This window comes from Archocentrus centrarchus, chromosome 13 (genome assembly GCF_007364275.1).
Source record: "Archocentrus centrarchus isolate MPI-CPG fArcCen1 chromosome 13, fArcCen1, whole genome shotgun sequence".
Lineage (NCBI taxonomy): Eukaryota > Metazoa > Chordata > Actinopteri > Cichliformes > Cichlidae > Archocentrus > Archocentrus centrarchus.
Window position 1 is genome coordinate 3,009,252 of NC_044358.1, and position 20,399 is coordinate 3,029,650.

General features: G+C 39.3%; 1 protein-coding gene across 2 annotated transcripts in view; it reads left to right on the forward strand.

Moving 5' to 3' along the window:
- The first annotated feature begins 279 nt into the window (after nt 1-279).
- Nucleotides 280-20,399, forward strand: part of bcas3 (BCAS3 microtubule associated cell migration factor) — a 479,890-nt gene continuing 459,770 nt past the window's right edge. For both annotated transcript variants that reach the window (XM_030744094.1, XM_030744095.1), the window contains exons 1-5: nt 280-349; nt 3,440-3,532; nt 4,956-5,010; nt 5,386-5,461; nt 5,723-5,829. In XM_030744094.1, the coding sequence (XP_030599954.1) occupies nt 3,462-3,532; nt 4,956-5,010; nt 5,386-5,461; nt 5,723-5,829 (309 nt within the window). In that variant the 5' untranslated portion in view covers nt 280-349; nt 3,440-3,461. The remainder of the gene's footprint in view (nt 350-3,439; nt 3,533-4,955; nt 5,011-5,385; nt 5,462-5,722; nt 5,830-20,399) is intronic.

Genomic DNA, 20,399 nt, shown 5'->3' on the forward strand with positions numbered 1-20,399 from the left:
CTTAACTATTTCAGTTTTTCTTTCTTTATTGTAAGGGGATTTCTCCAAATGTGTTGATTATAATTATTGATAGTCTGGTATAATTGATAGTCTCAAGTATCTTTAATTGCTGAAGCTGTTCAGTTAGAAACACATCAAAGTGAACATTGTTCATGGACTATTGTAAGTTGTAAAAGCTTTATTTCTAAGGTGACGCAGTCATTGTTCCCGCCTTTGCTGCTACATGATTGGTTTGACGACAACGTTTCCGTGATCTGATTGGCTTTCAATAGCACAGCACTGTTCCGCAAATCTGTTTGTGTTTTTACTGTTTCTTGCAGAGCTCTTCAGGGCACCACGAAGTGTATAGGTAAGGAGAGTGTCAGCGTTCAGCTCCTCGGTTTGTATCTGTAGTTACTAGGAAGTAATGTTTTATTGATACTTGACAAATGTATCTCCAGCTGTTGGGTTTTAGCTGGCTCGTTTTAACACTGTAAGGGACTTTTATCAGCTAATGCTAACTAGCTGTGTTAGTCGTTGGGTTATCTACTGCCATAACTTTACCGTTAGCCAGTATCTGTGTGTATCCTTGTCAGCTGTTACAATTGTTACTAGAATAGGTCCGCTAGCTGCTCGCGGTAAAGAATTTCGTATATGTAACTGTTGTTTACTGCAAATAGCTTTATTTCTACTGTTGTTGATACCGTCGCACAAGCTTTTGCCTGGTGGTGTGACAATAACGTCCGTAGAGTGGTCTTGTTAGCCCCGGTAGTTGTTTGGGAAACGCTTGTAGAGACAAAACAAAGACAGCTGAATGCTGGTTTACTAAATGGTTAAACGTATAAAGACCCTGTGTCATTAGTTAGTAGGGATGCTTCATTTCGCCAAGTCAGTTTTTGTTGGACTCGAGGCACTGCTGTTACCATGTGTGGCATAAATTGTTTAGGTTTTGGAATATATCGGACTGACTGGAGGCATAATAAACAGCTGTTGCAGTATTCTGATGGCTTATACAGTACCTTCCATGATATTTAGGACAAATACAGTTTTGGTAGTTTTGCCTCTGTACACGACCACAATGGATTGCAACTCAAACAATCAGTATGTGATTCAAGTGCAAATTTCAGGGTTAATTGAGGGGGTTTTACACAAATTTTGTATGAACTATTTAAGAATTACAGCCGTTTTTATACACAGTCCTCCATTTTAGAAGTTTAAAAATACTGGAACAAAGTAACATGAATGTAAATCTAAAGATTTTTTTTAATACTTTGAAGCTAGAAATCTAGAATCCCTGGACATCACCAAATGTTGTTTCCTCATCTGAGTTGTTCTGTTCGTTTCTTACTGCAGCAATCTTCAGTTGTTGCTTTTTTGTTGGGCTTTCTGCATTTAGTTGTGCATTTAATAATGGAAAAGCATGCTTTGTTGGGTTGAGCTCAGGTGAGCAACTTGGCCAATGAAGGAAATCTAATTTCTTTACCTTGAGAAACTCTTGGGTTGCTTTTCCAGTGTGCTTTGGGTCTTTATACATTTGCACTGTGAAGTGTTCTCTGATCAGTTTTGTAGGATTTGGCTGAATGTGAGCAGGGAGTGCAGACGTGTACACTTCACAATTCATCCTACGACTTTTATGAAATTATTTTTTATGATGTGGAATGCTTTGGATTATGAGCTGTTTATTTTCTCCTCCATACTTTTCTCTTCACGTCGTTCTGATACAAGTTCACTTTGGTTTCATTTGTCCAGAGATTGATTGATTTATTTATTGTTACAGAACTGTGCCACCTCTTAGATGTTTTTTGGCAGTCTAATCTGACCTTCCTGTTCTTGACTGCAATCAGTGGTTTGCGCCTTGCTGTAAATCCACTGTATTTCCATTCATGAAGTTGTCTCTTGATTGTAGACTTTGACAGTGATACATCTACCTCCTCAAGAGTGTTCTTGACTTGGTTAGATGTTTTAAAGTTGTTTTTCTTAACCAGGGTTCTAGCCAGTGGTTGATTGCCTGACACTGTGCCATGCTGAGGTCGTATTGCGCTGGGCTGAGAATTTCACCAGTCCGTTATCAGATGCACGGGTGCGCATCCTGTGCACTTTGTCCAGTCACCGATGCAAGACTGATATTTTTTTTCCCGCTGTGCCATAGTATTATTTCACTGCAATTTGCAATCTACTAGGCTAGTTTCATTCATAATGTGCTTGATTTCATGGGGCTACAGAAAGCAACGTGGTGACCAGCGTGAAACAGAGCCGGAACAAGAGGGAAAAGGGAGCTAAAAGGGGCTTCCTATTAAACATAAAATCCCAGGAGCTGTGAGAGACCTTGTAGAAAAAAAAAACTACAGTTCCGAGTAAAATGGGTGTAACTTCCTGTTGGCATAGTTAGTGACTTGTATTAAAAATGTGATAGTTCATGCTGACAAAGTGATGAAGGATATTCTAACGTAGGAAGTGCTGTTAGCAGCTGATCGGATCAATTGGTGTCTCTCTGATAGACTTATTGGTTTTTTAGTCTAATGATGGACTTCATGCTTGCACTAACATCTCTTTGGGCCTCATATTTAATATTACAGCGAAAAGCTATAAAATACAAATTCAACTCTTTGAATCCACTTCCGATATAGTGTATGATTTATTTGTCATGAAACAACAAGGGAGCAGGTCTCACCTGGCCATGAAACTAATCATTCAGTTGTCCCATTATTTTTCAACCTCTGAAAAGAGGAGACTGTAATTCTACTAGCCCCTACTAGCCGTGAACAGCGGGTTAACACCGAGCGTGTCACCACTGAGGCAGCTGATCAAAGGAATTCTGAATCACCGTAATTTCGAAGCCGTTTGTTCTTTTGGAAGAATTCAAACGGTTTCTGAAAGCTGAGAGATTGTGCTTCACACCAATATAGGGTAACTGTTGCCGGAAGTCCAAAAATGGCTGCCTGAACAGGGAGCCACAGAGTGGCTGCAGTGTATAGATTTAATTTTTAGCTTTGTTTTGAAGAAAGAGTTGAGCTGCTGTCCATAGCCTTGGCATTGACTTCTGTTCCACAAAACCTTTAACGTTGGTCATAACTCAAGAACAATGTGACCTAGAATGTTCAAATTTAAATCATTGATGCATCTACTAAAACTCTCAAGATGAGTTTGAATCTCGGCAACCTTGACCTCAAGCTAAGTGTCAGAGGTCACATTTTCTGAAAATCTAATGAATGTGATAACTCGGAACCATGTCACCAACGAACGATGTTCAAATACATACTATAGATGCATACTGTTCATTAAACTTCACACACTGTAACAGCACTTGACCCACCTCCACCTGTAATACCATTCTGAATTAAGGGGAAATGCAGCTCGTATGGGAGATTTCAAAAGAAGGATTCTAGCCAGCAGCTGGTCGCCAGCTGCTTGCCAGGTCAAGTTAGTCCTTTTTGCTAAATGTCCCTTTTTATCTTTTCAGGATATCAAACCAATAGGACAAAATGGCAACGGACTCTCCACGCAGACCGAGTCGCTGTGCTGGAGGGGTTTTGGTGAGAGCACAAGCTGCTACGTAAGGACAAAGCTTTATTATCTTAACAATATCCCTTGAAATCATGATACTGTATCTACTGTGAGTGGACATATGTCCTTTATTTCTGCCCCAAGTGTCAAGAATAAGAAACAGTATACTAGATGAACTTGGATAGTTCCAAGATAGATGTGATCTCCTCAATTGAACCTCCTTGAAATGTTTTACAGTAGTGTGCAAAAGTCTCGAGGCACCACTCATTACTTGATATTTTGCTAGGAAAATGGGAAATGTGGGCAGCAATTTATTGAAAGGTGTAAATATACATGAAAATAGTGAATATAAGGCAAAAACAGAATTTGTACAGCTCTCACATGCTTAATGTCAATATTTGGTATGAACACCTTTATTTTTCAACATAGCCTCAACTCTTAATCAAGCATATTTGTGATTTCTATAAGAAGGCTTCAGGTTGGTTCTTCAGGCTTCTTGAAGGACGTTCCAGAGCTCCTCTTTGGATTTGCAAGATCTGCAACACAACTGGCTGAAATGACACACTGTATTTTACAGATGGCTATAGATGCACTGTTATACCTTTTTCCAGACCTCCAACGTACCATAAATTTCAAATTTGGATTAGTCACTCCATAAGACTTGTTGCTACTGATTTTCAGTCCAGTTTTTGTGTAATTTGGCACGACTCAGCCTTTGCCCTCAGTTTCCCTTCCTTAAGATTGGCTTCTTGACAGACCATTTTCCATGGGGCTTTGCCCGGTCTTCGCTGGATCTTTTTTTCCTGCACACCATGCTGAGATATGTCAAGTTTTCAGCTAATAGCTCCTTAAGAATCACCTTGCAAATATACTATTTTATGCCTGTTAGTGTTAGCTTCAGCATTTTTGTAGATTCAACTAAAGAAATGGGAACAAATTGTGTTTTGTTTTGTGACAGGCTGCTAGTAACAAAGTGTCTAAAGATAAAATTTAAAATGCAGTGTTTGCTAAGTTGTCTTTTATGTATAGACACAACACTGGCTCATCCCTTGAGTTAGGTGCCTTTTTTATGCTTGAATGATTCATAGGCCTGTGTTAAGTGGCTTAATAACCAACAACAACAACAACAACAACAACAACAAAAAAACGTCCTCTGAAAATGGTCAGCTACAAGGACTGGACTGAAAATGAGTGAAAAAGCAGCAAATGTTCATAGAAAAACTTTGAAAGACCTCCAGAAAGCCTGGAGAGCTACTGCTCAAGACCACTTTAAAAATTTACAAAAAGGTTTGGCTCCTTTTGAAGTAAAATATGAATAATTTAGGGGTTGTTCTGGACTTTTGCGACGTACTGCGCATACAGTTGATATTTGCTTCTAATTTACTCATGTAACACCCCCACATATCGATGTTACAATGTAATTCTCGATACATTATTTCCATTTGTGATAACTTGAGCTTTTGTTTTCATAGGGAGCAGTCTTATATGGAAAGTGTTGTGACTTTTCTACAGGATGTAGTCCCTCAGGTAACTTTCCTCTAGCATGTGGCTTTACTAATTTTAATTTCTTTTTTTACATTTGCTTTTTTAATTCATTATTTAACTGAAAAGATGTTACCTTTCCTAGCAGCCCAAAAATGTTCATACAAAAAAAATATTTTGACACCAATTTTTCTGTCCTATTGTGAAATTTAAACACTTAAAAAAGTGACACTCTAAGTGGGGTGACTGTTTTACTGATATCTGATGTACTTTGATCAGAAACCAAAAATGGAACATGGATAACCTCCAGCTGTTTAAAATAAATGCAATGTTGAAGACAGATCTTGGCATTCTTTATTACCGTTATTGGTGTTTATGCTGAGTCTGTTTTGTCCTCCTTCTTTCTTGGTTTTACTACAGGCATATACTGGGGCTCCACCCACTGATGAGAAAGAGAAAATCATTTGGGTTCGATTTGAGAAAGCTGACATCAATGGTACGAAGTCATTGCTCAAATATTAAAAACGCTTAGTCATACTCTGTGTATACCTTCTACTATTTCAAACTTTTAAGAGCCACTATATAAGAGACCATAATGCATTATGGCTCTCTCACCATAATCCAAGTCAATAACAGGAATGTGGTGTAAATGTGTTTTGTGGTTCACTTGACAATGCTTTATGTAATTCATAGATGTTTTGTAATAGTGTTTAAACTTTTAACGTTGCTATTATCTACACATTTTCTCTTTGCATAGACACTACACGCAACCCAGAGTTTATGGAGATGCACAGTGGCACCACTGACCCTCCACTCTGCCTCATGATTGGCTATACTGACGGGATGCAGATCTGGAGCGTGTCTGTAAGTCACATCCAATTGGGCTGTAAAAATGCAACCCCATTTTTTTTTTTTATTTATTTTTTTATGCCTGATCCTTTTTTGCCATAAGCTTTCAGAACTCTGATCAATTCAGATGGTGTGTGATTAAACATTTTTTTTACTATAATAAATATCAACTGGTTCACTGAAGCGGGGTTATAAACGTTTTGGATTTCACGGTAAAGTTATTTTTTGTCGTTGTAACTTTTTTTTCTCTAATTGAGCGAGTTTTAATTAGTTTAGAGTGCTTTTGCTCATTTTTATTAGTTTTTATTTTATGTTTAATGCTTAATTTTAGTTAAGTTTTCATTAGTTCCTGTATTAGTTTTTGTTTTTCATAATTTGTCAGGTGAAAGAGTAACTATTGTGTAATAAAACCTCAACAAATTATACCATTTAAAAAAAAAAAAGATTGTCATGAGACCTCAATGGGGAGCAACATAAAGGAAAAATCCAAAAACTTAAACTCCCAGGAAACTCTTATCTCAAAAATAAATTGGGAATAAATTGGTCTACACAGCACTAGATACAGTTACAGCTTCAGTGCAGTAGATTAACATTACCTGGCATGTGGTGTAAAACATCAGAACACAGCGAAACATGAACAAACTGAACTCTGTGCATAGATACTGTGCTACTCAGAGACGCTAGCTTGGTTAGATACTCATTATTAGGCCTGATTTAGTCTTCTGCGCTGGGTCTTTGCGGGGGCTACGTATGCAAGTGGCCGACATCGTATTGTGTGTGTTAATTACCTTGTGGTTATGTCCAAGTGTTTTATCTGCGGTGCCGACTGACAGAAACAAAAAATGCTCCCAACTTTTGCTGTTGCTATTATTTTGCAGATTGGCGTGGTGAGCAGATGCGCGCGCACACACACAGTGAGCAGCCGTATGGACCCCCAGCTAAAACTCCTAGAGCGGAAAAAATGATTTTATATCAATCCTAAAGGCTTTTAAATAAACTGGCAAACACAAAAACAAAGCGCTTTTTATTTATAATTTCAGTATCTTTTAGTTAGTTTTGTAAACACAGAATACAGTTTCAGTTAGTAATTTCTGGAGCTTGAAAAAAAAGTCGCCCTTTTTTCAAGCTCCAGAGACATGACCTATGACCTGGATAACTGAGAACCTACACGGCTTTTTCCGTTTAATTACTGTTTTTATTTATTTCAGTTAACAAAAACGTTTTTTAAATTTCATTTTTTATTATTTCATTCGTTTTCATTAACGATAATAACTTTGCACTGAAGAGCAATTTTTTTCAAAGCTGTCTTTAACCCTCTGGAGTGGACGGATGCATCCAAATGACAGCGCCCATTTAAGATGACGTAGCAGCAGGGCGCTGCCTCACTGAGTCTCTGTTTCAACGTGAATCGAAAGTGTGGACTTCAAACTACGTACCGGTTTTTAAATTGCGCTGATAGGCCAAATTTCCTGTATAATGTCGTCATGTTCGATGCACGTTTCATACAGAAAGAAACGGCAAAAACTGGATTTTCGCTAACAGGAAGTGTTTGCAATGAAAAAAAAGAAACCAAAAAATAAAAAAGAATTTACAGCATCCCCTTTCCAATTGCAGGAATCAACCAATCAGAAAATTAAACAGCAACATGTGGCATTTGGTTGCCGAGGAACGGGCGAAAAAGTGGTGAAAGACAGACAGTATTGATGACAGGTTTTACCTGTGATGAGCCCCTCAGTCTGTGGTGGGCAGGAGCTGTTTTTTGGAGTGGCACAAATAATTTGTGTGGCATCTTATTATAGTTGTACAAAAAACGCCTGTGGCATCCCCTGCATTTTAATGGAAATAGTTGTATATAACTTTGTTGTTTGCTGTATTTGTACGTAAGTCTTTAAAATTTATAACTTGTATTAGTATTTTAAGTTGTAAAAATAGTTTGTTAAACATGTTTGTGGTTTTCACAGTAAAAAAAAACAAAAAACAAAAAACTTTTTTTTTTTTTAGGTCCAATGTGTTAATACAGTCTGTCAAAATAAAAAACTGTACAGTCACACATGTGAGGTTGTGCTGAAAGAAATGATACCAAACGAGGCAAGGTAAACAGTTTGTAAGGTGAATTATTAAGATAAAATCAAAAGTAGTCAAAAATAGCCAATTATACCCCAGACCCCAGAGGATTAAGGCACTTTGAAATAAGTGCAGCATTTAGCAAGTGTTTAGACTAATTGCATATTGTAGATAATGTTGCACTGATCAATAAATATGTCTGTGTGATTGTCTATAATCTATTAAGCAAGCTCTTTTTGGAGTGTGTCATCAATCTGTGTTGTCAATCTCAGAAGTTAATTTTGGTTGATGACCACATTTTTACAATGGTCAGCATTCATTATGTTTGTGGTTGGAGGATATAAACCGTGTGTCCTTACTGAGTTCAGAATAACTAAAACGACTAAAACAGAGTAACTAAAAAGATGCATATCATGAACTTGTAACTTGCTATAGCCAAAAGAGTTCCTGGCGATTCACTCAAATGAAATATGACATAGTTAAAATTTAAGAACCAGTGGTGTCAGTGTATTGTAATGTACTTTTATGATGTATGTCTGTTTTAGTTATTAGAGAGGGATCACCACCAATCTTTATGTAACCTAATCATCATGGTTTAAATTCAAGAATTTGTTGCAGTGTAGCTCAGTGGCCACTAGCTGGCGATGTTGACCATGTTATTGGTGTTTGATTCAACTAGTGGTACTTCTCAAAGCTGTATCATATCCCCGTGTTCTTTAAGGTACCTCTACCTTAACAGTGTAGAAACTCACACAGTAGTGGCAGTGATTGATGTGTCTTTTTCTGGCAGCTGCAGGCAGTTAAAAAGTCTCTTTGCAGCACAAAATTAACGATGAACCCCAAATGCTCCTTTTAATTTTGTTCTTTCAGTTGACTTTATCATGGGGCTAAAAAGCCTTGTATTTCCCTGTGCATTCTTTATTCCATGTCCAAATATTATCAAAATGAATGTACTCACATAGGTTTACACAGTCTGAACACATATGATTTAATAAATGTACGCTCCCAGCTTGTGGAGAAACTAAACAGGGTGGAACAATAAGGCAAGTGAGTAAGCTGTGATTGCAGTGTTCAGTTAGTGAAGGATAAATAATTGCAATAAAAGTACAAATGATAATATATTAACTGTTATCAAATAATATTTTTAATTATTGATTATAGTAATGAATAAAAATTTAAATGTCATTAATTGGTTGTATTGTGTGTCCAGGCTAGCTCTTGTGAACACAATTTATAAACCACTGAGTGACCGGTGCAGTTCCATCACACTGCTGATGTCATGTTAAATGCAGCCACTAGGTGGAGACCTCTTGATAAGCTGCCATATTGTGACATGATATGGGTTAACATTAACCTCTGCTCTCCATAGGTTAGCTGTGCACCACAGATATTAACATTTTTTTAAAAAAAGAATAGTAAAAACAGTCAAACATGTCAGAACAAACAGATGAGTGTCCTGTTCAGTTAATTTTTCTTTTTACAGGATGCTTGTTGAAATGCAGTTTATGTCTTGAAATATGTTCTAACTTGGCCAGTGTTAAACCTCAGAACTCTTACCCAGCAAAATGGGCAAATTATTTTGTGCATGTGTGTGTGTTTTAAGACTTCTTCAAAGTCAGTCTTGGAAAATCATTAGAAGATTTTGTCAGCCTTGTAACTTAACAAATTATCCACAACATTGCGAAGGCTTTGCTCACCGAGTATCACCTTTCATGTAGAGGCTGTCACAGAAATATGCAAACTTCACATACATCCTGTGAGATCTAAACACACCAAAGTCCTTAATCAGTCTCTTTATAAACATCCACAGGCCACGGCTAAAAAGACACACTCATGCTCTATTCATGATCACACACATTGGCCAGTGTGATGTGGCAAATCTTGTGTTGTGAGCAGACTTTCTCTTGCACTGTGGAGGAAAGGATTACAGCTGTTTTAGCAATACTACACACACACACACACACACATACACAGTAATATAACCTTGCCTTCCCTGCCTTTCTGTTGCATTTAACAACAATTGTGATACATGCAGTGAAGCCTGGCCTGTTATGACACTCTGTCCTTTCCGATTGCTTTCTTTTAAGTTTTCAAAGTTAAGGGCATGTTTCTGGGCAGGTTTTTTTCTTTCTTTCTTTTTTCTTTTTTTCTCACAGGCTTTTTAAGTAAGCACTGAAGGTGCCTTGCTCTCTGGGTCTTGAGTGGCTGTGAAGTGTTTGTGACAGTTGCTAAGCCAACACCCTCTGTAATGGCCCACCATAGTATGAACACATTTGTGCACACATGCTTTCACGCAGTCATGAGGTGGGGACTCTGACTGGTTGTATGTATACTGAGAGAGGTGTTAAGGTGATGCAGATTAGTGTCGCCTCACACTGGAGAGGTGTCATCCACTCCTGCATGATAAGAGGCAGACTGTCATGGACTAATAGTCTGCATATGTGTTGAGATGAAATGCCTCAGTAAAATGCCTGTTCAGAGTGTCAGTGGACGTGTCACAGAGCAGAAAAATCAAAAATCCTGTCCTATATATGAGAGACATTGATAGACGTGGGGTTTTTCTGTAATACAGACACTGAAATGCAAGTTACACAGAAGGAGAGGTCAAAAGTATTCTATTAATCTGCCATAGCTGTGTAGGGTTATGTATGCTTTAATCCATTTGAATTTTGTTGTGCCTTCCCAAAGATAATCATTGTCCAGTTTTACACAAGCAGTAACGAAACCTGTTTATTAGAGCCTGACTGATATAGGATTGATAAGACCAACACCAAAACGTGTCACCGAACACCAAAATTTCAATACAGATGCCAAAGTTTAAGTATTAATATACATTTCAAAATTCAATGTTGTGATAATTGGGGATTTTTTTTCTCTTTCAAACACAAAACATAAACGGATTTCATAAATAGATTATTTTTTATGTGTAGTTATTTATTTACTCTATTACTCTCTTGTGTTTATGGTGTTCCAACCATTTGTGGCCAATAGGGAAGTTTCAAAGAGTACAAACTATGCAAAATAAACACTCATTACATGGTTGAAGGGTGTTTCTTACACCTCTTCTTTACTTCTTTAAATTTCCATTTATCTGGCATTGTAAATGGCGATACTGATAGACTGGTAAAGAGCTAATGTCAGCTGATAATATTGGCCTGTTGATAAATCAATTGGGCTCTACTATCTATACATTTTTTTCCTGATCTGTGCTAGGCTGCAGTTGGTGTCAACTTTTTTGGTGTCAGTTTTTGCTGGTATTATCATACTCAGATAGGTGCTCAGGACTGGAAAAACAAAGACAAAATAACATTAATCAGCAATCCAATTGAGTTATGGCATTTGTGTGTGTGTGTGTGTGTACATGTAAAAATGTACACGTCTGTGTATATATGAAATTGCCCATTAACCCTGTAGGCGGTCTTTGTTTGTCCTTCAAGCTTGGGTCCTCTACCAGAGGCTTGGGAGCTTGAGTGTTCTGCGCAGTATCTTAGCTGTTCTTAGGACTGTGCTCTTCTGGACAGACGTCTCGGATGTCATTCCTGGTATCTGCCGGAGCCACTTCCCCAGTTTATGGGTCACTGCCTCGAGTGTTTCGATTACCACGGGGACCAGTGTTGTCTTCACCTTCCACATCTTCTTTAGTTCTTCTCTCAGCCCTTGGTATTTGTCAAACTGCTCATGTTCCTTCTTCCTAATGTTGCTATTGCTTGGTATCGCTACATCTATCAGCAATCATCACCAGTTTATTCGTCTGTATTTGGTCCCACAGGATCTTAGCTTGGTCATTCTCGGCCACCCTTAGGGGCGTGTCCCATTTTGACCTTTGGACTTCTAGGCAGGATACTTGGCACAGATGTTTCTGTATACTATGCCAGCCACTTGGTTCCAGCAGTTCCACTTGGTTTAGCGTTCTGTGTATACCTTAACAGCTAGTATGTTCTACCCTGCTGGATTGTCTCAGGGGCATCATTGCGCCTGGGGCCTTTGCCTGGTGCAGTAGACCCCAGCCTCTATCGATCTTGTTCTTGGGGCTTGTTCTTGTGCTGCCATTATTAGTGCCTCTGTGTTGTCTTTCAGCCCAGCTTCGTCCAGCCATTGGTAGGATTTTTTGATATCACCACTCCTTCTATTTACCAGTTGTACATGCTATGCAGGGGCCTGTCCGTCCATGATGGCTCCTGTTCTTGCTCCTCTTCTTTCTCTGCTGCCTGAGATATTCACTAAGCACATGATTGGTTATGGCCATCTTCCCGATTGGATAGTTCTGATACTCACTAGTCCTCATCTTCTGCTGGATTTGAGATGAAACCTCAGTTTAGTTCGGTGATTTTGAGTGCAGTCATAATACTTGAATCTACCACAGGGGAGTTACTTGAAGTATGCTATCTAGTCTTCTCTGTTTAAACTGCATATAGTAGTGTGCCTCTCTCAGAATATCAGGGGTGAGAGTCTGATGTGGTGGATGCTTTGATAATTTAATTATTTGCTTAAAATTTTAAAGTAAATACTTTCTGTTTGACCTGGCTCTCACCACTGGAACAATAGCTTAGTTTTTGTAATGACCAGTGTCAAATTGGCACAAAGTTTGGGCTGAATATGAAATAATACTGTCCATTCCTTTAAAAATGTATTTATTTATTTGGGTTTAATCTCAATTGGCCTTATATTTCTAACGATAAATGGAATGGTACTTCTTGTGCTTTTCTACTCAATTTGAGCATTCAGAGCACTTTCTACTACAGGGGTGTCAAACTCAATCACAGGATGGGCCAAAATTGAAACTGCAGTCTAAGTCGTGGGCCAAACAGGATTAACCTTTATTGAACATCTAAAACTGAAAATATTTTAATCAGCAGTATGAATTTGATTGGCCATAATTCAGCAACTTTTTCTTCGACACATTAAATAAAATATTTTTTTCATCAAAAATAACATCAGGAAAAATGAGAACATTTCAAGTTGATGAAAATTTGCAAATTTCTTTTTTGATGTGATATCAGAAGAAAGTCCAGAAACAAGAAACAACATTTCCATTTCTTACTTACGTTCCATGAACTGACAGATTTCCTCTTGCAGCTCATCGCTCCTCTGTGTGATGAGGCACGTCACCAAATTCAGAAGCTATTTCCTCCAGAAAAGACTGAAACTGCTGGTGATTAAACCGCTGCCTTTTATAAAGTTATCTCTCTGTGTTACGGTGCTTATGATACGTTAATTTCAGGACTTTGCTGCGCAATGTTTCTTGCTGTGTGATGCAGTGATGCACTGTCAGCTCACCTGTCAGGTCTCCATCTGCATCTTCTCCCACATCTGTCCCACAATTCCACTCTTTTCCCCGCACATCACAGGTGGGGAAAGGGGGCAAGGTTTACCTTCGATGTCAGCAAATAGGTCCTTTGCCTCCCACCTGTTTTCAAAGTCCACTTTTCATTTACCCATTTTTGGGGGTCAGGCTAGCTTAAATGTCACTAAAAAGTGTTGACTATGTTTTTATCCACTGACCACTGATCAATGTGTCATTGGCATCGCGGGAAAATGGTTTAGTGCACAGGTCTTGACCAGCACAGCAGCTGTTGCAGTGCATAGTGGGATTTGTAGTATAAGTGGTGGGAGCACTATTTAACGGTGGGCTATTAATCATAGCCATATTAAATTATCTAGCGAGCTGAACAGAATTATCTCATAGGCTTTGTGTTTGACACTACAAGTCTCATTCACCCAATCTTACACACATCCATACAATGCTTTTATCTATACTTAAGCACTTTTATCTAACATTTACATACACGCTTACACTCCAGTGCATGCATCTGGAGCAAAATGGGGTTTCTTGAGTGTTCAGTGTCTTGTCCAAGGATACTTTGACCCATGAATAGGAGGAGTCGGGGATGAATCCACTGGCCTTTCAACTGGTAGATGAGCCCATCTTGAGCCACAGCTGCCCCCAAATTTAAATCTTTTTTTTTAATCTGCATCGAGCATACTATGTGAAAATATCCTAAATGACTTCCAAATGGAAAACTTGTGTGACGTTATTAACCTGCAGCCAATGTATCTTTCTTCTATGAGGGGGGGTCTCTTTTGGTCCTGGATGTACACATTACTGTTGTATTATCATGGAATCATATATGCAGCAATGTGCTGCAAAATCAGTGAAAAGGAAGACTGTAGGCTTGTAAATATGGATGTAAATTATACTTTAAAATATTTAAATATGGTTCTGCCAGTGGTTAATCAGAAGGAAAGACATTCAGCATGTTTGTTAGAACTCAAGGATGTACGTATGCATTTTCTAATGAGCAGCGTTGAATGTAATTTTTTTTTTTTTTTTTTTGCTTACAACAGCATTTCAAAGGGTGCTTTATATTCTACTGCTTTATATTCTGCTTTGTTGTTGTTGGTCTTTTTAGTTGCACAGATGTGGGCTCCAAACAGTTGAGCCTCACTCAGCATAATCAGTGTCACCAGGTCAAATGACAGAGTTCATATTTGGGTCCTCAGATTAAAAAATAGAAAACAAAATGACATATTTCAGTTTGTTTTGCAGGTCTGCATCATAAGTAATGCATCATTCTGTGCTTGTGTGCTCTTATCACACAGTGCTGCTTGTTATGGAAGGCCACGAACAAGCACCTGCTCTGTCCAAACCCCCAATATGTCCAGCACTGTGTTCGTGAGAGTATCCACTTGTGAATATGGCCCAGATATCTGTTCACAGCTTATGGCATTACATTTGGGAGATTAAAACAGAAGAGCAGACACTGTGATTTCACAAAAACATTAGTGCCACAAATGAAATGAATATAATAAATAACTGTATGCAGGGAAAAAAAGTTTGAAAAAGCAATTTGGCATATTGCATACGCCGGCCGCTAATGTAATACTGGGTATGTTGTTGATGTCAGTGGATGTCATATAGAGCCATGTAAGGCGAGGATGAGCAGTGGGGTAATACACAGTAACCCGCCGCATTAACCTCCAGCCATCCCCTTTTCTCATTTTAATCCAGCAAATTCCATTATTCCCCCTCGCAGGACCATTTGCTAGCATAGGAATCGTACCCTGCTGCCAACCTCGTTTTATTCTTGCTATCAGTGCTCATATAACCTGCCCATGTCTTCAGTGTTAATCTACCACTGCTGGGCCTCAAGCACTTTGAATTAAAAACACAGCTCCAAATCTGCGACTTTGAAAAGGCTACTAATTGCACAAAAGAGCGATCATCCCCTCAGATGGGTTTAAAGACTTAAACAGATTAAAGCACTAGGAAAGTGATAATGCAGGTTTCACTGTAATTTAACGCATAAAAGAGAAAGAAAAGTGGGGCATTCTATGCTTAGAACAATGTGCCATTACATACACCAGACACTGCCAAGAACCAATATACTGGCATTACATATAAATGCATGAAGACTAAACCCAGCTACACACACGCGCACACACACACACACACACACACACACACACACACACACACACACACACACACACACACACACACACACACATTAAAGTGCTTTACACTGTGGTTGAATTTACTCTGTAATAAAGACCAGAAATGCAGCAAACTTTAAAATCTGCTCTAATAGGTCAACTCTTACTGTTTATCCCTAAATGTAATTTCAAGTCTGTGCAAATGTGCTGGAAGGGACATATTTGTTCAGTGAAGGCAGATGATGAACAGAGGTTTTAGAGGGGGAAAAAAAGCATGGAGAAGCTCACAGCCTTTACAATGAACATCAACTGTAAAATAGTGAAACACATGAACAAAGATATATATATATATATATATAATAAAACTGCAATATGCCATAACTATATTATTATAATAAATAATTGCCTGCACTAAAAAGTTGGACTGCTTAGCTGAATTAGTTTTGGGTACAGAATGTGTTTTCATGTACTCAAATGACTCAAGTGGACAGTCAGAGTGAAACGTGAAGTGAAAATGAAATGGCGATCGAGAGTGAGGATTATTCTCAATGTGTCTAGCACTGAGTAAAGGAACATGTTTTTTATCAGTATAGCGTTAAGTAAAATAAACTTATGGGATATTGATCTGATCAGTTAAGTAGCAGAGCGGGTTGTTAACCAAAATAAGCTTCTGTAGAAGTATGAAATTAACAAGCAGTGCGCTAAAGGGGCAACAATGAGGCGACCCCCCCCCTCAAAAAAAACCAACCAAACAAACAAACAAACACAACAAACAAACAAAAAAAAAAACAGGAATGATTTCACAGGTGGAGGCAACGTGACATTTTTCTGTCATCATCTTGTCTGTCATTTTTTTTCCCCCCACTAGTTTTGCATTTGTCTAGGTTCAGTTTCACTACTGGTAGCAGGAGGCGATACCTGGACCCTACAGAAGTTGGTAGTCCAACTCCTCTAGGATGGCACAGTAATCTGTGCCACTGCCAGAAGGTTTGCTGTCACCCAACCCAGTCTCAAGAGCATGGAGGAGATTTCAGGAGCCCTGCAGCCCTGTGCCCACTGCTGGGGACTGTGGAGAATAGGTCAGAATAGATGGCAAAGTCTATGTGAAGTACCCTCTGAAATTCTACTAGAAAATGTGAATGCAGCACTATGGACAATCCCTACTGCAACCATCACTGAAACCAACCAGCTAATTTATATGCCAGCAACAGTAATCCTTGAGATGGTTTGCTATAAGATGAACAACAGTACCCGGGAGCAGTACCCACAATCAAAAAATGATGGTACCTCTTCTAAAAGACTTGAGGCCAAGATCAAGGCAACGTGGAGGGAAGTTAGCCAGCTATCAGAGCTGCAGAAAGATGTGATGAGGAAAGGAGTGACTAAGAAGTACAACAAGCAGTCCATACCTGAGGCCTTATAAACTGCCAAGCAAAGACTCTGCCTGTCTTGGCTAACCGCTTGTATACCAGAGATCCAATAACTCACAGTGGCAGATCTCTAAGGAAGAGTCTCAAATATAAAAAGCTGGATAGCATGGCCCACACCTACTGGTTAAAGAAGCTAACTGCACTCCATGCACAAAAGGAACTACCATCCAACTACTGGCCAATAATCTGCCACATGGAAGCTCCTGTCAGGCATCATAGTGCCTAAGCTGAACAGGCAGATAGTTCAATACATGAGCATGGCCCAGAAAGGAATTGGCAGTAACACCAGAGGAGCAAAACACCAACTACTGGTAGATAGAGCAGTCACTCAAGATTATAAGACCAGACTGACCAACCTGTACATAACTTGGATTGACTACAAGAAAGCTTATGATTCAGTGCCTCACATATGAATTATGGAATGTCTAGAACTGCACAAGATCAATAGGATCTTAAGAGCCTTCGTCAGGAGTTCAATGTAGACTTGTATGCAGAGGCCAACTTCCAGGCAATTGCCCTATCACCATTAAGTGCAGGATTTACCATCCCCACTGCTGTTCTGCATAGGCCTGAACCCCCTTAGCTAGATGATTAAGACTGGCTACAGATAACGACTACAGAATGGAGCAGACATTAGCCACCTTCTCTACATGGACGACGTCAAGCTGTATGCTATGAATGAATGAGACTTTGATTCACTGTTCTACACCACAAGGATCTATAGCAACGACATGGGAATGTCATTCGGTCTGGAGAAGTGTAGTAGGATGTAACAAAGAAAGGGAAGGTAGTCAGAAATGAGGGGATTGCACTGCCAGAAGGTAACACTGCAGACATTGAGTACAGCTATAAGAACCTTGGAATCTCACAGGCAAATAGGAACCATGAAGAGGCCACTAGGAAACTGCAGCTGCCAAATACCTGCAGAGGGTGAGGCAGGTCCTGAGGAGTCATTTGAATGGAAAAACAAGTTCTGGGCAGTCAATTTCTGCACCCTGCTGGTCATCAGCTACCCTTCTGGGATCATAAGCTGGCCAAAGGAGGTGATGGAAGCCAATGACATCAAGACAAGAAAGCTCCTTAAACATGCACGGAGGGTATCAGCATGCTGAGACTGTATGTTAAGCTGAAGGAAGAAGGCAGAGGACTATTGAGTATCAGAACCACTATCTAGGAGGAAACAACAGGAGCAGGAATCACAAGATTGATAGAAGCTGTGGTCTTCTGCACTGGGCAAGACCCCAGGTGCAGGCTGTGCAACAATGGCCCTGAGATGATCCAGCACATAACAGCAGGGTGCAGGATGCTACAAGGCAGGGCACACACTATATTGCCAAAAGTATTCACTTGTCTGCCTTAACATGTTCCCACATAGTTGGGAACATGAGCTTGTCCAAAATGTCTTGGTATGCTGAAGCTTTAAGAGTTCCTTTCACTGGAGTCCAACTCCTGAAAAACAACCCTACACCATAAACCCCCTCCACCAAAACATTACACTTGGCACAATATGGTCAGACAACTACCGTTCTCCTAGCAACCTCCAAACCCAGTCTTGTCCATCAGATTGCCAGATGGAGAATCATGTTTTGTCACTCCAGAGAACACATCTCCATTGCTTTAGAGTCCAGTGGCGAACTGCTTTACACCACTGCATCTGATGCTTTGCATTGTGCTTGGGTGATGTAAGGCTTGCCTGCAGCTTCTTGGCCATAGAAACCCATTCCAAGAAGCTCTCTATGCACTGTTCTTGAGGTAACTTGAAGGCCACTTGAAGAGGTCTCTAGCAATTGTCTGCAGAAAATTGGTGACCTCTGTGTACTCTGAGCCTCAGCATCTGCTGACCCAGCTTTTCGATTTTTATGTGGCCTACCACTTCATGGCTTAGTTGCAGTCATTCCCAATCACTTCCACATTGTTATAATACCACTAACTTATAACACTTATGATATCACAAACAGTTGACTGTGGAATATTTGGTAGTGAGGAAATTTCATGACTGGACTTGTTGCACAGGTAGCATCCTATCACGGTACCATGCTAGAATTCACTGAGCCCCTAAGAGCGACCCCTTCTTTCACAAATATTTGTAGAAGCAGTCTGCATGCCTAGTAGGGTTTAATATTTTTCCCGAAAATGACATGAATCAAATCCCGGGAAATGACGAGCCATTTCCCGGGAATCCCGGGAAAAAGTTTATTTCTTTTTTTATTTTAATTAGGCCTTCTGTAGCCTGTGTCGGCCTTAACCTATTGTGATATTGTAGAGGTAGCTTTCCAGCTATGTCCTGTTATGCCCAGTAGGGGGCAACGTCGGCTTGATTAACGCAATAAAACCTACATCTCGACATTCGAGTGCTCGAGCTGTGCGGTGTTGTATCGTTCCTCAACACTCCCTTAACAAATATAATTAGAATATTCCTCCATTGTACATGGAATTATACCAAGCTATTTTACAACTGCTGGTGCAAAACAATACGGTTCATCTCCACAGCATTGATAAAGGCTCAGCCACGCTGTCGTGGCGACATCTGTTACACTGTATCTCCACCAGTGGAACGCTGTAATAGTCATTGAAAAGTTAACTACTGTACTACACTATAATATGGCATAACACAGGGCCTTGAGTAATGCTCCACGACTTGGTCATTGCCATTCTGGCAACAGCAAATTTATAACACCGTGTCTGAGGGTTAAAGTAGGTTCGCTGTGAATCGTCTATTGAAAAACTGGCCAATCCTTATAGCCTAAAAAATATACATTTTACTCAACTCCATTTTAAAAGCGAAATATGTTAAAGCAATCTATTTCATGATAATTTCTTCACACATTAGGCCCGTATCCTAATTCATGATATGTTAGTAAGCGGCTGCAAACGAGGAAAAGAAACACTCGAAGTTAAACAGATATTTCTTTATTGTTCAGGGCAGGCATATTTTATAGGCTATATAATGCAATATAACAATATATAATATAAAATTATATAATACAAAATACCTTAGGGTAAACACATTGCCTACGATTTCAACAAATTAAAGAGGAAAAAAGTACAACTGTGTAATACCTCTATTAAAACGCTTGAGATGAAGGCTGAAGCCTTAAACAGAGGCTGAACCTGCCTGAAATGAAGAGTAATGCTTTTCGCATTAAACGAACCCTTCTCTCAATATTTCCTTAAATTTAACTTTCTGAAGCTTTCTTTTCTTTCTGAAAGTCAAATCGACGCGCGCGACTTGTTTCCCGGTTTCCCGTCTAACGTTTCCCGGGAAACGGGAAATGGTTCTGATCGCATTTCCCGGGAATCCCGGATCCCGGGATTAAACCCTAATGCCTAGGTACTTTGTTCTATACAGACTATCAAGGCATTCTGGAGCAAAATGTGCTGCCCAGTGTCTGAAAGCCTTCAAACCCGAGATAGCTGGAGCAGTTTGTTTACGAGGAATGGGCCACAATACCTGTCGACAAGTGCAGAAGTCTCATTCAGAGTTACAGAAATCACATGATTGCAGTGATGGCCTCAAAAGTTAAGGATACCATTATTTTTTGTCCAGGACAGTTTTATTGGTATGTTTTTTTAAAAAAAAGGTTCTGATGATCCACAATTCAAAAGCAATGTCTGATTTTCATTATCTAATTTTCAGTACATTTTTATTTATTTTTA